Genomic DNA, 15,534 nt, shown 5'->3' with positions numbered 1-15,534 from the left:
CATGATCATAGTTATCCAAGTGTTTGGGAACTAGTCGTTATTTTAGCCTTTTTAAAACCTGGTCAGGATAAATTTTTAGCAGCAAACTACCGACCAATTGCATTGACATGTTTATGTAAGGAGATGGTCAATGCAAGACTGGTGTGGTACCTGGAGAAGAAAGTTGTTTTATCACCTATTCAGTGTGGATTTAGGAAAATGCATTCAACGACTCATGTGTTGATACGACTTGAGTCCTTTACTTGTGAAGCCTTTGCTTCCAAACATTATCATGTAAGTCTTTTTTTTTTTTTTTTTTTTTTTTTTTTTTTTTTTTTTTACACCTTGAAAAAGCATATAATACTGCATGGAGATATGGTCTTCTTAAATCCATTCATAATTTGGGATTACGAGGAGAGCTATCATTGTTCATTCAATCATTCATTTCACATAGATTTTTTCAAGTGAGAGTTGGGGAAACTATTGGAGGGAAAATATCAGGAAGGAGTTCCCCAGAGTAGTGTGCTAAGTGTAACCCTATTTGCATAAGAAATTAATGGGCTATCCGCTGCCATTCCTCAAGATATTCTCTCAACACTATTTGTAGATGATCTCTCCATATCATTTGCTGGATCTAGAATGACAATGATTGAGAGAAAACTACAACTCTCAATTGACAAAATTATTCAGTGGGCTGATATGAATGGATTTAAATTTTCAACAAGCTAAACTACTGTTGTCCATTTCTATCGTATTTGAGGAGTTCTTCCAGACCCAGATATATACTGTACATCAAAGATCAACGGATCCCATGTGTAAGTGAGGCTAGATCTTTAGGATTGATATTTGATTGTTGGCTTACATTGGTTCCTCACTTGAAAGCGTTAAAAGTAGTGTCTTGAGGCTCTTAATCTTTTAAACGTTTTATCCCATACATCATGTGGAGCAGACTGCAAAACTTATTTTGAAATTATACAAGGCCTTAATTTTTTCAAAAATTAGTTATGGGTGTGAGATATACTCATCAGCTACCCCAAGTTGACTAAAGATTTTAGATTCTATACACCATACTGGTATCAGATTGGACACAGGAGCCTTTAGAACTTCACTTATCCCAAGCCTCCTTGTTGACTCTGGAGAGTTACTTTGAGACCTTTGCTGAAAGTCTTCTATTGTTCGGTATTTGTTCAGGTTGCAAAGACTCCCAAATTCTTTAGCCTTTCATAATGCAAGCCATGTAAGGCACTCAACATACTTTGAGATGCACCCCAAATCTCCTCAACCTTATGGTTTTTGTGTGAAATAGTTAGTGAACAGTCTTGTTATAATTAGAAGTAGGGTGCTTCCATTTAAGATATTGTCAACTCCTCCGTGGAAATTACCCGAGATATCTTTTTGTAAATATTTTTTTGGTGTTAAAAAGAATATGACTGACTTAGAAGCCAAATCTTTTTTATGGAACATGTTGCAGAACATAGGGAATCAACTTTTATATATACTGTTGGCTCTAAATCTGATGCTGGCGTTGAATTTGGAGTATATAGTAATGGTTTTAACCGTAGAGGTGCACTTCCTTTAATAGCTTCCATAATTACTGCCGAACCGTATGGTAATTTTACCATTTTTAGTGATGCAAGTAGTGTCCTTCAAGCTATAGAAGTTTTTAATTCTAGTAACTCTTTAGTTTTAAGGATTTTAGAATGGGTTTATAATATTGGAGTGAGGGGTATAACAGTGATTTTGTTGGGTTCCAGCACTTGAAGGTGTCTCCGGGAATGAGAAAGCAGATTTACTGGCAAAGAATGCTGCATCTGAGTTGCTACTAAGAAGGTATCCCATTCCCTGTACAGTAATGATTTCCTACCTACCATCAAGAAATTGTTTCATAATAATTGACAAAAGCACTGGTATAATCTAGATGGCAGTAAAATGAGAGAAATAACAAATGTCATATCTACTTGAAGGTATAACATGATGCGCCGAAAGTGGGAGACGTCTCTTTGTTGTCTCCGCAATGGTCACACCTTGGTTGACATGCGAGTTTCTGCTAATTGGCCAACACCAACCATATTGCGATGACTGTTTAGTACCCTTGACAGTGAGACAGTTGTTGATCGAATGCCCCACTTATAGTACTGAAAGAAATAGATGTCTGTTTGAGGCTTGGGTTGAGGATTGCAGGTTCATCTTTGCCAAGATTCTCGGACTTGATGTGTCGTACTGTACTAGTGGTATTTTTAAATTTATTTCAGAAGCAGGTCTTCTGAAAGCTATTTAAATGTTATAAGGATGTTTTTGTCATTATTTTAAACTGAATTACCATTTATTTATTTATTTCTTTATTTATAACAAATAATATTGACATCAATGACTTTGGGAGTCAGGATGCCAGATAACTGATCATCAATAAATCAATCAATCGCATAGATCAAAGTTGCTTTCCTTGTTAATATGGAATTTTTCCTCATAGGCTATTTATTATGTAAGTGTCAATAAAAGGTAAGGTAAATATGGTTTAGTTACTTTTATCATCAGTCTGTTTTAAATTAAAAGTTATCGAACAATTGAGTTACCAATATAACGTTCGATGTGACAGAGATAGTTCGCGATTAGAAAAAGTGAGGATAATTTGAATACAAGTGGGTTTTTAATGAAAAATTATTATGGTAATTGAATTGTTATTACTACCTTTATTAACACTACCATTAAAATTATCGAAAGGTTAGAGAAAGTTAAAGGTTGCCGAGAACTTAACCACAACTTTATGTTTACATTTAGTCAGCTGGACTAAAATTTTTCCTCAAATAGGCAATTTAATATGCCAGCCCTCGTTTTTCGAAGGGGTTAGGTAACAGAGACAGGCGCGAAAAACGAGATTTCGTCAATATTTGCTGCTCCTAACCTATCAACTCGCCAACCATTACATACCTGCGGTTGACCAACACACTACTTAACCAATTGTACTACATTACAGTCTTTTCCTGTGCTTTCATTCAATTACTACTTTTCATATGTAACGTCTACATACAAATTTAATTTGTTTCGGGACCTACTTCGCTTGTTAAACTAGTTGCATGTTGGGTCAAGTATTCCCATAAGAATACAGTAATTTGTTTAATTAGTTCCACATCCCAGAAACATACGATAACTCCTTGATAAATACTGCAGATAATTGCACAGCACTGAAACAAATACAGTATACTGTATAATTGAGGTTTAAAAAATAAATTATAAATAAATAATCAATAAAAGGGGTTTTTATTGTCACATTAAAATTATTATTATTACTTGCTAAGCTACAACCCTAGTTGGAAAAGCAGGATGCTATAAATCCAAGGGCTTCAACAGGGAAAATAGCCCAGTGAAGAAAGGAAAAAAAGCTAAGTTAAATATTTCAAGAACAGTAACTTTAGAATAAATATTTCCTGTATAAACTATAAAAACTAAAAAGCAAGAGGAAGAGAAATAAGTTAGAATAGTTTGCCCGAGTGTACCCTCAAGAAAGAGAACTTTAACCCAAGACAGTGTGAAACTATGTTACAGAGACTATGGCACTACCCGAGACTAGAGCACAATGGTTTGATTTTGGAGTGTCCTCCTAGAAGAGCTGCTTACCATAGCTAAAGAGTCTCTTCTACCCTTACCAAGAGGAAAGTGGTCACTGAAAAATAACAGTGCAGTAGTTAACCCCGTGAGAGAAGAAGAATTATTTGGTAATCTCAGTGTTGCCAGGTGTACGAGGACAGAGGAGAATATGTAAGAATAGGCTAGGCTATTTGGTTTGTGTATAGGCAAAGGGAAAATGAACCTTAAAAAGAGAGAAGGATCCAATGTAGTACTGTCTGGCCAGTCAAAGGACCCCATAACTCATTTGGGGTAGTATCTCAACTGGTGGATGGTGGAATGGCCAACTTACTATCTATCTTTGAGACAGGCGAATGGAGGTGTAGGCTTGGCGATGCAGATGGTTGGTGTGGATGTAAAGTTGGTGACCGAGATAATTACTGTAATTTACTCTAATTTACACTACGTGAACTTTAAACTAACTTAGCTTATTTATTTTTATTTAATTTTTATACAGTATTTTATATTTTTCTAACTTTCACCCTTAGTCTCTTCACTTTCACTCACTTCAGGCTTTCTTTTCTTTGCTTCACTTTCACTTCCTTCCTCACGATCACTAAACCGCTTTGTAGATTTTATTAAGAATTTACCTAAAGATGTTTGCTTGGTATGGCTTCTCAGAATGTTTTTGAAATGAGTCGAGTAGATATTGTCGAATTGTGAAGCAATACAGCAAAATTGAAAATTTTTTTGGTAATGCTTGGTGTCTGCACTTGAAGCCTCCCCGTGCCGTACAACTGAATGAATCCCGGTCCGTTTCTAGAATTTCTTGAACCATCCGCGAGACGCCTTGAATTTCTCTGTTGAACTCTCCCCCGCATCACCCCCAGAGCCCGCCGCCATCAAGTCGCAATAGATGGCACTGGTATTTTCACGTACAGTATGATCATTTCCGTGATCGAATCGCCAGAAATCTCCTTGTCCTTTATAAGCAACAGACATTCCATCTCTTCCAGGGTAGAGCTGCGATGTTTAGAGATAATGGTGATCCCCTTGATGGTTTGACCAACTTTGATGGCTACCATTTGCTTAATGATCGTCAAGATTGTAGACATGTTCCAGCCATATTGTTTTGCCAGATTATTATTATTATTATTATTATTACTATCCAAGCTACAACCCTAATTGGAAAAGCAAGATGCTATAAGCCCAGGGACTCCAATCGGGAAAAATAGCCCAGTGAGGAAAGGAAATAAGGAAATAAATAACTGAAGAGAACAAATTAACAATAAATCATTCTAAAAAAAGTAACAACGTCATAACAGATATGTCATATACAAACTACTAACAACGTCAAAAACAAATATGTCATATATAAACTATAAAAAGACTCATGTCCGCCTGGTCAACAAAAAAGCATTTGCTCCCACTTTGAACTTTTGAAGTTCTACTGATTCAACAACCCGATTAGGAAGATCATTCCACATTACTATCTTCCTTTTTTCACCACCACTACCACTCACGCAAGCCTTCTTGGGACCCATGATGATAAAATAAAGAAGGAAATGTGAAAAAGGAAGGTATTAAGCACTGTTAGTTATGATCTGCACATGGGAGAACCACACGATGCGAAGAAATGTGAAATGACCCTCGCGATGCTAACTGGCGTCCCTTCCGACGTGCTGCCGTCTAGTGGGGTAACCATGAAACTGCGATGTTTCGATAAACTTTAACGTTGTATGGTGGAAATTACTTCGGGTGTTGAGTCGAATATTTGATCAAATTTCACATCGTATGTTGGAAAATTTGTATGTTTCGGCAATTGTAAGTAAAGGTTTTACTACTTTTGATAGACTTCCAGTGGACGTAGTAAACAGTATCACTGTAAACGAGTTCAAGTATAAGTTAAACAAGATCATAAGAATTCTCTAAATGCTTAAACAAAATTGCTCTACCAAAGAGCAAATGGAGTCTCTGCAGATAGACTGAAAAGTCTTTGAGACATCCAAAATCCTTGTAACTCCCTTCAACTCTCATCCTTATATGTTCGTAGATTAACACCATATCTCTACATTAGATTTTAATGTTATCCTTACAATTTATTTTCCTTACTTTCATCAATTTTATCTAATTGTTTCCAGCTTGTTATTTTATTTGAGTAATATTTGATTCCATCCTGCATAATAAATTAAACAAAATTTTGTTTAAATACCTAGAATTAAACAATACATTATAGTCCACAATATTTCATGTGCTTATATTATTTAATGTAGATTTTGATTTGACAAATTTACTATGTGACATTCTATTTATTGCAGATTGTGTAAAGATAAGTGTACTGTTTAATATCCTTTTTTGTATCTGAAAGCTCTGTCCAGAAACACCTAGTGTGTTGAATTTTTAGCTACCTCCACTCAAAGCTGACACTGATTTGTTTTTTCAATGAAGAAATGTTTTGTGTCTATATTTCCTATTTCTTAATGGACAATCTCAACTTTTTTGCTGTTTTCCTGGCTACTTTCTTCATATGGTTCAAACTGATACAGTTCCAGAATTGCTGAATACTGATCCTTGTTATATACTACATCTTTGTTTACATCATCCAAATCTAAAGAAAAATCACTTAAATCTGTGCTGTGCTTCCTGCTAGTCTGAATCCATTTTTCACATGGTTAGCAGATTGTAGATAAACTGTGTGGCAGAGTCAAGTTGTCTCTCCGTGATGTCACACAATAGCTTATGCCAAATCATGCGAGTCTGGTTGAGGCCTATGTCGGCGGGTGTAGTTAATTTTATCAACAAACGAAAATGCCGCCAAATGTTCATTAATTTATGGTTCTGAGTGAGTTATGAATAGGTAGTTCACATTTTTTCAGAGTTATTTTAGTAATGTCAGCCCACTTTCAAGTAAGACATTACCAAAAAAGACCAGAGAATTAGGTGAAATTTTTTTTTTTGGGGGGGGGATTCTTTGCCTCCCAATCAAGGGGTAAAGACAAAGTCCAGAGGAAATTCAAAATGGCCATTACCTGAAAAAATGATTTGTGTAGGGGGTGGTCCATTAAAAGAGATAAGGTTAAAGCCCATAGAAAAAATCTGACTGGCTATTTAGTATCCTGAAAATGTTCATGAGTAAGCTGTTGGATGCCTGAAAATCTTATGACCCAAGTATGCTAGAACTCAATTTGCCTATACCAGCATAATTTTTTTTTTTACATTGCCAGTTTCAAATTTGAATCTAGTGAACTTATTAAAGGTTAAAATTCAAAAGAATAATATTGCTAGCATTAACTGCATATTTAATGTACAGCCATGTTCATGTATTGTGACTAGATTACCTTGTTTTTATACAGTATGTATCTTTTTCTCAATTAATTTTACTTTTTTTTTAGGTCCTCCACACTGAATACTGTAACAGACACCATCAACTTCAGCTCTTCCCTCATGAGTTCCCCACTTCTCTTGGACTCGACACTAACCCAGAAGACATCAGTACCATCGTATTTAAGTGATAGCATTCCTGGCTCTCCCAAGTTATCAGCACGTAGTTCTGCTATGAAGTTTCATACAGCAACTGATTTACCTGATATTCCATCATCGTATTTAGATCAATCTGAGGTATTGAAACATCTGTTGAACCGAGATGGAAGAAGTGGAAAGAACAACCAAAGTGGTTCAAGTTCAAATAGTGCCATAGACATGCTGGAAAGTGTAGGTACAGCCAGTAAAAATACATCTCAGTTGCCATTGTTAAGTGACATGGATATAACAGTGAATTACAACAATTATCCTCCACCTGCATATCCAATTTGGCGACAAGATGATTCTGAAAAGTCTGAACATATTGATCTAACAAAGTCAAGTCTCTCAAAATCACAGCCAGATTTGAGCAGGCTAGGAAGTCCAAAGGAAATTTCAACTCCCAAAGAACTTTTGAGCCAAAGGTAAGTTTTCTTGATTAATTTCTGATTCTCTGTTGTGCTTTGAAGTAAGATGGCATCAACACTGAGCTAACTCATAGTTTCCTTTCCTCCTTCAGTTATTTTTTTATATACTGTATTGAAGTAGTTTTAATGTAGATTTGATCAACATGATGCTTGAGAGGATAAATTTATCTCAATGCCTTATGATAACATCGGAGTATTATAGAATTAACACAACTTCATATCTAGCATGAGGAGTTGAATATGAGAGTCTCCTCTTACCTAAAGATTCAAAGGAAATATAGCAGAATATGTAGATGCGCACACTTTAATTTCTGGCTCTTCATCTTACGACTGGGTTAGGATCTGGTAAAACTTTCTTAAGCTGTTAATAAAAGTAACTTTTGATTTAGTTTAATGCCATGTCTAAAAGTTATCCCCCATAAAGTTTTTCTGATCAGTGTAACTCTTTCAATATGAGAAAAGTGCAATACTGACTTTCTTAAAAGCTCCACTTAGTACATGTATCAGATATCAACAATAAATAAGTGTAAATAACATTAAAATCCGAAGTCCATTTTCATTTTATTATTATTATTATTATTTTTATTATTATTATTATTATTATTATTATTATTACTAGCTAAGCATCATCCCTACTCCAAAAAGCAGGCTGCTATACGCCCAAGGGCTTCAATAGGGAAAAATAGCTCAGTGAGGAAAGGAAATAAGGAAATAAACTATGAAAGAAGTCATGAAAAATTAATATGACATATTTTAAGAACAGTAACATTAAAATAGAACTTTCAGATATAAACTATAAAGAGAGACTTTGAGTGTCATTGGGCATATTCCATGTCTGGATGTTTCTGCTACCTTCAGTGTTTGGATGCATTTTATGGAAAGTTATTGATATTCTTATTTCTCTTATATTATTTTAGCATATAGAAATTTTGCAAAATATGTGACCTTATTAAATATCTTCAATGTTTTTGTGCTAGGATGAGTTAAATAAAATGGCCTGGAGTTTATGCAAGGTTTTTTGGAGGGGTTGGAGCTCAAATCGTTAAGGGAATTACCATGTGATATTCTTGGATTTGGTAAATTAGGGATAAATGACAAAAACTTGTGAAAGTATCTGAAAGTATTTTCAAAAAGTTGAAAAGTGTAGTATCATCAGGGTAAATTACAACCAAGATTATGAAACAGTACCAATTTGGATTGTTATAAAAGCTGTTGTTTCATATAGTTATTTTATTCATATTAACCAATGAATCATAAGTTACCACATTCGTCATGAGAAAATTTCCAGATATACCCTTGAAATACGGGTACAGTAAAGCTCCAAGATAAGAGTATTTGACTTGAGGACTTTACAAGATAAGAAGCTGTGCTGGCAATAAATAAAGAATGCTTTAACTTCTGTTGATAATATTTTACTAAACAGAAGTAGATGTAGATATTCATGATTCATATGTAGGCTAGCTCACTGGTAGAAAAACCAGCAGAGTGAAAACAATGGAGATTAGGAATTTCAGGGTCAAGAACTGAAGGCCTAAATTAATCATGCCGAACTTGATAACTTTTGGACTTGAGAACCTAAGCTGGGAACACATCACAACCATATGTTGGGGACTTACTGTATATGAAATAAAGGTTCAGTACTCTCCAAGCTCCAGATGGTTAACTTGTATATTTTGTCATACTGTTGTTTATCTGGAGTCTGCTGATCTCCAAATAGTGCCAGCAGGAAAAAACATCAATATCAACCTTTATTTTCTTCAACTTTTTTCTTTGTCATTGTTTTATTTTTAACTTTCTCAATAGGAATACAGAATTTATTATTTTTTTCCACAAGCTTGAAATATCTTTTGTTTTTGTGTAAGTCAGTTGCTCACATCTGATTTACAATACAGTAATGCCTCACAATACAAAATTAATTGGTTCTGTAGTGGCTTTCGTACTATTTTTTTCCTTGTGAGTTGCCTTTTACATGTAAATAGCCTAATTTGTTCCAAGCCCTACAAAAAACACCACCTTAAATATTTTTAATTAGGCTAAACTCCACTAACACAATGAAATACAACCGTTTGGATCATTCAGTAATAACCTAACTGTTAATAACCTGTAGATTGAATGTATAGTTAGAACAGAAAGTATAACAATACAATAATAAATGGAAATGCAATAACAAAAATGTGGAGCCTTACCTTTGAAGCGTGGCGATATCTGAGAGTGACAGAGGAGGATGTCAAACGGCAGAAAACATTAATAAGTGGCAGAAAACATACACACTTTACAAAACACATAAATAAATGGCAGAAAACATCAACAATTAACTTTGCAAACCCCATTGATAAATGGCAGAAAATATTTAGTGCCCCACTGAACTGAAAAATCATGAAAAAAAGCGTTTTTGAATCACTCAATATTTCCAATCTTTTAACATTAAAAAATCACGAGCAAGTGTGGAAAACCTAATTGAGCACTTATAATAGCTTGTAGAGGTGTTTAAAGAGAGTTGTAACCCTTTAAAGAGTGGGTGTTATGCTTTCAAATGTATGCAACTTGGTAATATTGTATTTGTTTATTCTACAAGTGCTGGTTATTTCATTGTCATATATATATATATATATATATATATATATATATATATATATATATATATATATATATATATATATATATATATATATATATATATATATATATATATATATATATATATATATATATATATATATATATTTATATTATATATGGTGATTTTTGACAGTTTTTGCTCTTAGTAGAACCAGTAATTGACCAAAGTCCACCATACAAAAACTAATTATAGCCAGGGAAATTAGTAACATCTTGCTTCCCTTGAAGAGTGGATGTTGTATTTTTGCTCCTGAAGTGATCTGTTGTTTTCTGTTATTTGTGATTGCTTTGGCCATTTTTGTGTTTCTTTTTGGCATGTACTGTGCAGTGGTAAAATTCATCCATGGACTCCTGCAAGTTCAGACAGCCAGAGAGAAGTGTTGTGAGGAAATAAGAAAAGTTATGGAATAATGTTATAAAAAAAAGTGATGCTATAAGAAAATAAAATGATAGAGAGGCAAAGACAAGAAAAATAAGGTAAGTTCTGGAAGAAGAACATACGATTGCTATAGAGGGAGAGACTTATGGTCCCGGAATGGTACCACTTTTATAGTGCCATTTGTTTTTTGCTCTTTATGGAACATGTTGAAGAACGCAGGGAATTGACTTTTATATATACTGATGGCTCCAAATCTGATGCTGGCATTGGATTTGGAGTATATAGGAGTGTAGGGGTGCACTTCCTCTAGCATCCTGTATATTTACTGCCAAACTATATGGCATACTAACGGCTATTGAGAAAATAGCGTTACAAGACGAGGGCAATTTTACAATTTTTAGTGATGCAAGAAATTTCCTACAAGCTTTAGAAATTTTTAATTCCAATAATCCTTTAGTGTTAAAGATTTTAAAGTGGCTTTTAATTATTGGTATGAAAGGTATAACAGTTCGATTTTACTGGGTTGCGGCACACGTAGGTGTGTCTGGAAATGAGAAGGCAGATTCACTGGCCAAGAATGCTGCAACTGAGTTGCTACCAAGAAGGTATCCCATTCCCAGTAATGATTTTTTATGTACAATTGAGAATTTTTATTTATAATAAATGGCAACAGCATTGGGATATTTTACTTGAAAATAAGATGAGAAAAATAAGTATTTGTTATATCACCTTGGAGGTACAACTGAAAGTGGGAGACAACTTTGTTGTCTCCGCATTGGTCACACTAGGATGACACATGAGATTTTGCTGGCTGGGCAACATCATCCATATTGCGACGACTGTTTGCTATAATTGACAGCGAGGCATTTGTTGACCGAATGCCCCACATATAATAGAAAGAAATAGATATCTGCTTGAGGCTTGAGGTGAGGATGGCAGGTTCATCCTTGCCAAGATTCTTGGACATGATGTGTCCTACCATGCTAGTGGCATTTTCAGCTTTATTTCAAAAGCAGGTTTTCTGAAAGATATTTAACTTTTAAAATGACATCTTTGCTTTAATGGTTTTAATTGAATATCCTTATTTTTTTGTGTTTACAATAGACGATATCGGCGTTAATGATCTAGGTGTCAGGATGCCAGAAAACCTCTAATCAATCAATCAATCATTATTTAGGTCTTAATTTATATCATTTGATTATTTTCATTGACCTTAATACCTTTTTCCATCCTAAGAATTGTGTCTGGGCAAACGGATAGCAGTGAAGGTCATCTGCAGGAGCGAGCTGATATTTTAGCAAGGGAAAATAATGCATTGAGAATTGAAGTGGATATGTATCACAGAAAAGTAGCCAAACTTCAACGTGTGAGTATGAACCTAGTGTTGTCTGGTTTTTCTGTCTTATTTTTATATTATCTCGTTGAAGTATTTTTTAAAAAGTTTATAAAATATCAGTGGGATTATTTTATGCAGTTCACTTTCTTGACCGTTTTTATCTAGCTAAATGGAGTATGGATACTTTACCCATGCACTTGCTAGATTTTATATTATATTATCAACCACACATATTAATTTGTCAACCACACATATGCCATTAAATGATTTGTTTCATCATAGAAATATGCAAATGTACAGGTAGTCATCGAATGACGACCTCTGCTACTTATGACTGTTTGACTTAACAACCATTTTTTTTTTTACTGTGATGATCCTAAAATATGTGGGAAATGGTACAGTAATGGGACAAATATTTCCTTGTAAATAATAAATTTTCTTGTATGAAAATTGAACTGATGTATCTTGGTAAGTGGGTATTTTCTTTTATTGATAATATACAGTATCCATTTTCAGTAATAAATACATCAAGAAAAGTTTTAATATCTGTCGAGTAATATCATATGTCTGGTGACGTCATATTACCAGCAGAGAGCGAGCGGGCAATACTACTAATAATACTAACGATTAGTATTAGTAATCCCATTATCGAAATATCATGTAACGATACAAATTATTTTGTGGATCTGTATCAGTTGTTATGAGTACTACTTAGTGTAAATTTGAATCTAGGCTAGTTTTATTTCATCTCTGATAGTAGATTATATTTATCCTATGAAATTACACCAATGGGAGAAATATTTTCTTCGAAATAATATATTTGTTGCTCTGACCAAATTTTCATTTTAAGACTTGCAGCAATGCATAGACTATAGAAATCCACTTTTGATGACTTTTGTGGTCTATGAAAAAGTCTTTGATAGTGTGCAACAGCCAATTTTGTGTAGAGACCTGCGTTATTATGGAATTCCTCATAAATATGTAAATTTGATTAAGTCTTCATGATCATAGCAAGTGCACATTAATGTGAATGGAGTCTTATCAAATGAATTTCCAGTGAACAGCGGAGTACTCCAAAGGAATCTGTAGTCACCTATGTTGTTTATCCTCCTCATGGATTTTTTAATGTGTAAAATGGTCAAAGATGGTGGAGAGGGATTGGACTGGATTGGTGATAGGAATTTAGCAGACCTAGAGTATGCCTGTGATCCTGTCCTTGTTAGCAGAACACCACAGGATTTGCAATGCTTGCTTACCAGAATGCATGAAATATCACAGGAGGATGGGCTAAAGGTAAATAGAAGAAAGACAGAGATTATGAGAATGGAGTATGCAATGTAAGATGAAATATCATTGGAAGGAGAAAGGATTAATGATGTAGAATCATTCAAGTATTTAGGAACTATGATCTCCAATACAGGGTCTTTAGAATTTGAGTTTAGTGAAAGATTGAAAAAAGCAAATCAGACAATGGCTAGGTTAAGTAAAATTTAGAAATCAAATTGCCTGAAATTACATATAAAAATCAGACTATATATCAGTTTAGAGAGATCGGTGTTACTCTATGGACCTGAGTCATGGTATGACAGTGAAACAATCTTCAATAGATTTAGTAGATTTGAGAACAAAGCCCTCAGAAGGATATTGGCAGTTAAATGGCAGGACAGGATTGGAAATGAAACTATAAGAGAGATTAATCAAGTACCATATGTGGATGAGATCATGATGAGTGGTAGATGGAGATGATATGGGAATGCTCTTCGCACTCCCCAAGAGAGATTAGTTCACCAAACGTGCAGCTGGTCTCCACAAGCCACTAGAAGAGTTGGAAGGCCCAGGCTTACATGGCTGAGGACTATGAAGCGTGAAGTAGATGATGAATGGAGAAGTATTGAATTAAAATCTCAAGATAGAGATGACTGGCGAAATCTAACCGAGGTATTTTGCATCAATAGGTGTAGGAGGAGATGATGATGATGATTTTAATGCTAAAGTAGGTTGAAAGAAGCGAAGATAATCAACAGTGTGTAAATTTGGAGTATGCAGATGAAATCACAGAGGTTTTATGCTTTAGGAATTTACTGGAAAAAAAAATGATCCTAAAATCATAAAAATTCTTCTGTCAAAGGAAATAGAAAATAGACAGAAAGAAGCCCAAATGGGGAAATGAAAAATGAAATAGATATTCTCAGTTAAAAGTGAATTTAATTAAAGATTGTGACAGGTTAAACAAGCAATCATACATTGGTGAGAAACTAATTTTTTTTTTATCAAAGGAAAGAAAGAGAAAAACTAATTTTAAGAAAGAAAATAAACACTCCTGTAATAAGAGAAAAAAATCTAATGAGTTGTGTGATGATATAAAACAGGTACTCCTAGCTATATGATGAAATGGAAGCAAACAAAGAAAAAAGGAAGATAAATTAACTAATTTTGTTTTAGAATCAGTATAAGAGCTAGGTGGAAAAGTTCCTAAAGAAGATCAAGGAAAATGGTAAGAAAAGACCAAAAACCTGATAAAGAAAAGAATGGAAGTGAGGGTAAAATCACAGAGAGATGAAATAGAATTAGCAGAACTATACAAAACTAACTAAAAACCCAAGACATCTGTAAACACAATCAGAGCAAAATTGAGGAAACTGAAGAAATGAAGAAACATCAAATTGCTAAAAAGAATGTTTGCCTTAAAGGAGGAAAATGGAATTATCAACATTAGAGATATAGTCATAAAAATATCAGAGGATATCTATACAATGCTATACAATAGTGATGTATGGTAATTATTATTATTATTGTTACTGTATTATTATTATTATTATTATTATTATTATTATTATTATTATTATTAGCTACGCTACAACCCTAGTGGGAAAAGCAAGGTGCTTTTTAACCCCAAGGGCTCCAAAAAGGAAAAAATACCCCAGTGAGGAGAGAAAAGAAGCAAATAAACAAACTACAAGAGAGGTAGATAAAATATTCCAAGAACAGTAACAACATTAAAATAGCTCTTGCATATTTAAACTATAAAAAGAGACATATCAGCCTGTTCAACATCATAATATTTGCTGCAAGTTTGAACTTTTGAAGTTCTACCAATTCAACTAGTACCTGATTATGATGATCATTCCATAACTTAGTCTTAGTGGGAATAAAACTTCTAGAATGCTCTGTAGTATTGAGCCTCATGGTGAAGAAGGCATGTCTATTAGAATTAGTTTCATACCTCGTACTGTCCGGGAAGATCTGAATGCAGGTGATGGTTAGAATTATGAAAAATCTTATGCAGTGTATACCAGACCAATGTAATTGAATAGTTTCAAATATTACTCTCTACCATTACAAAGAGGATTCCCTTCAAAATGCAATTGCGCACTAATTGTTGCTGCGACTGCTGCTGCCCCAAAAGCTGTAGTTGTTGCTAAGGCTTCAGACTGGTGTTCCTCGCGTATAGCACCTCCTCTTATCCCACCTGTCTGGCAAAGTGAGAGATGATATCATCCCCCCTCTTCAGGATCCAATTGGCCTAATGGCTCGACCGGCTAGAGTTTAGGGAATTCCATGGATCAGAGATCTGGGAATTGATCCTATCCGAGGGCAACCTGCATAACAAACGAATTGAATAACCGTGCAGAGATTTAATATCTAGATCAGGGATAAGAAATTTAGTAGAAAAATATGAGATTCAGCACTGATTTATCACCGAAAATTTC

General features: G+C 34.3%; 1 protein-coding gene across 1 annotated transcript in view; it reads left to right on the top strand.

The window, feature by feature from the left end:
• LOC137629546 (serine-rich adhesin for platelets-like) overlaps positions 1–15,534 on the top strand; it is a 204,555-nt gene that overhangs the window by 40,071 nt on the left and 148,950 nt on the right. Inside the window, 2 exon segments of the mRNA XM_068360967.1 lie at positions 6,936–7,487; positions 11,725–11,854. Coding sequence (XP_068217068.1) covers positions 6,936–7,487; positions 11,725–11,854 — 682 coding nt within the window.

Source organism: Palaemon carinicauda, chromosome 37 (assembly GCF_036898095.1).
Source record: "Palaemon carinicauda isolate YSFRI2023 chromosome 37, ASM3689809v2, whole genome shotgun sequence".
Classification (NCBI taxonomy): Eukaryota; Metazoa; Arthropoda; class Malacostraca; order Decapoda; family Palaemonidae; genus Palaemon; species Palaemon carinicauda.
The sequence above is the reverse complement of the archived record's forward strand: the minus strand, read 5'-3'. Positions and strand labels throughout refer to the sequence as shown.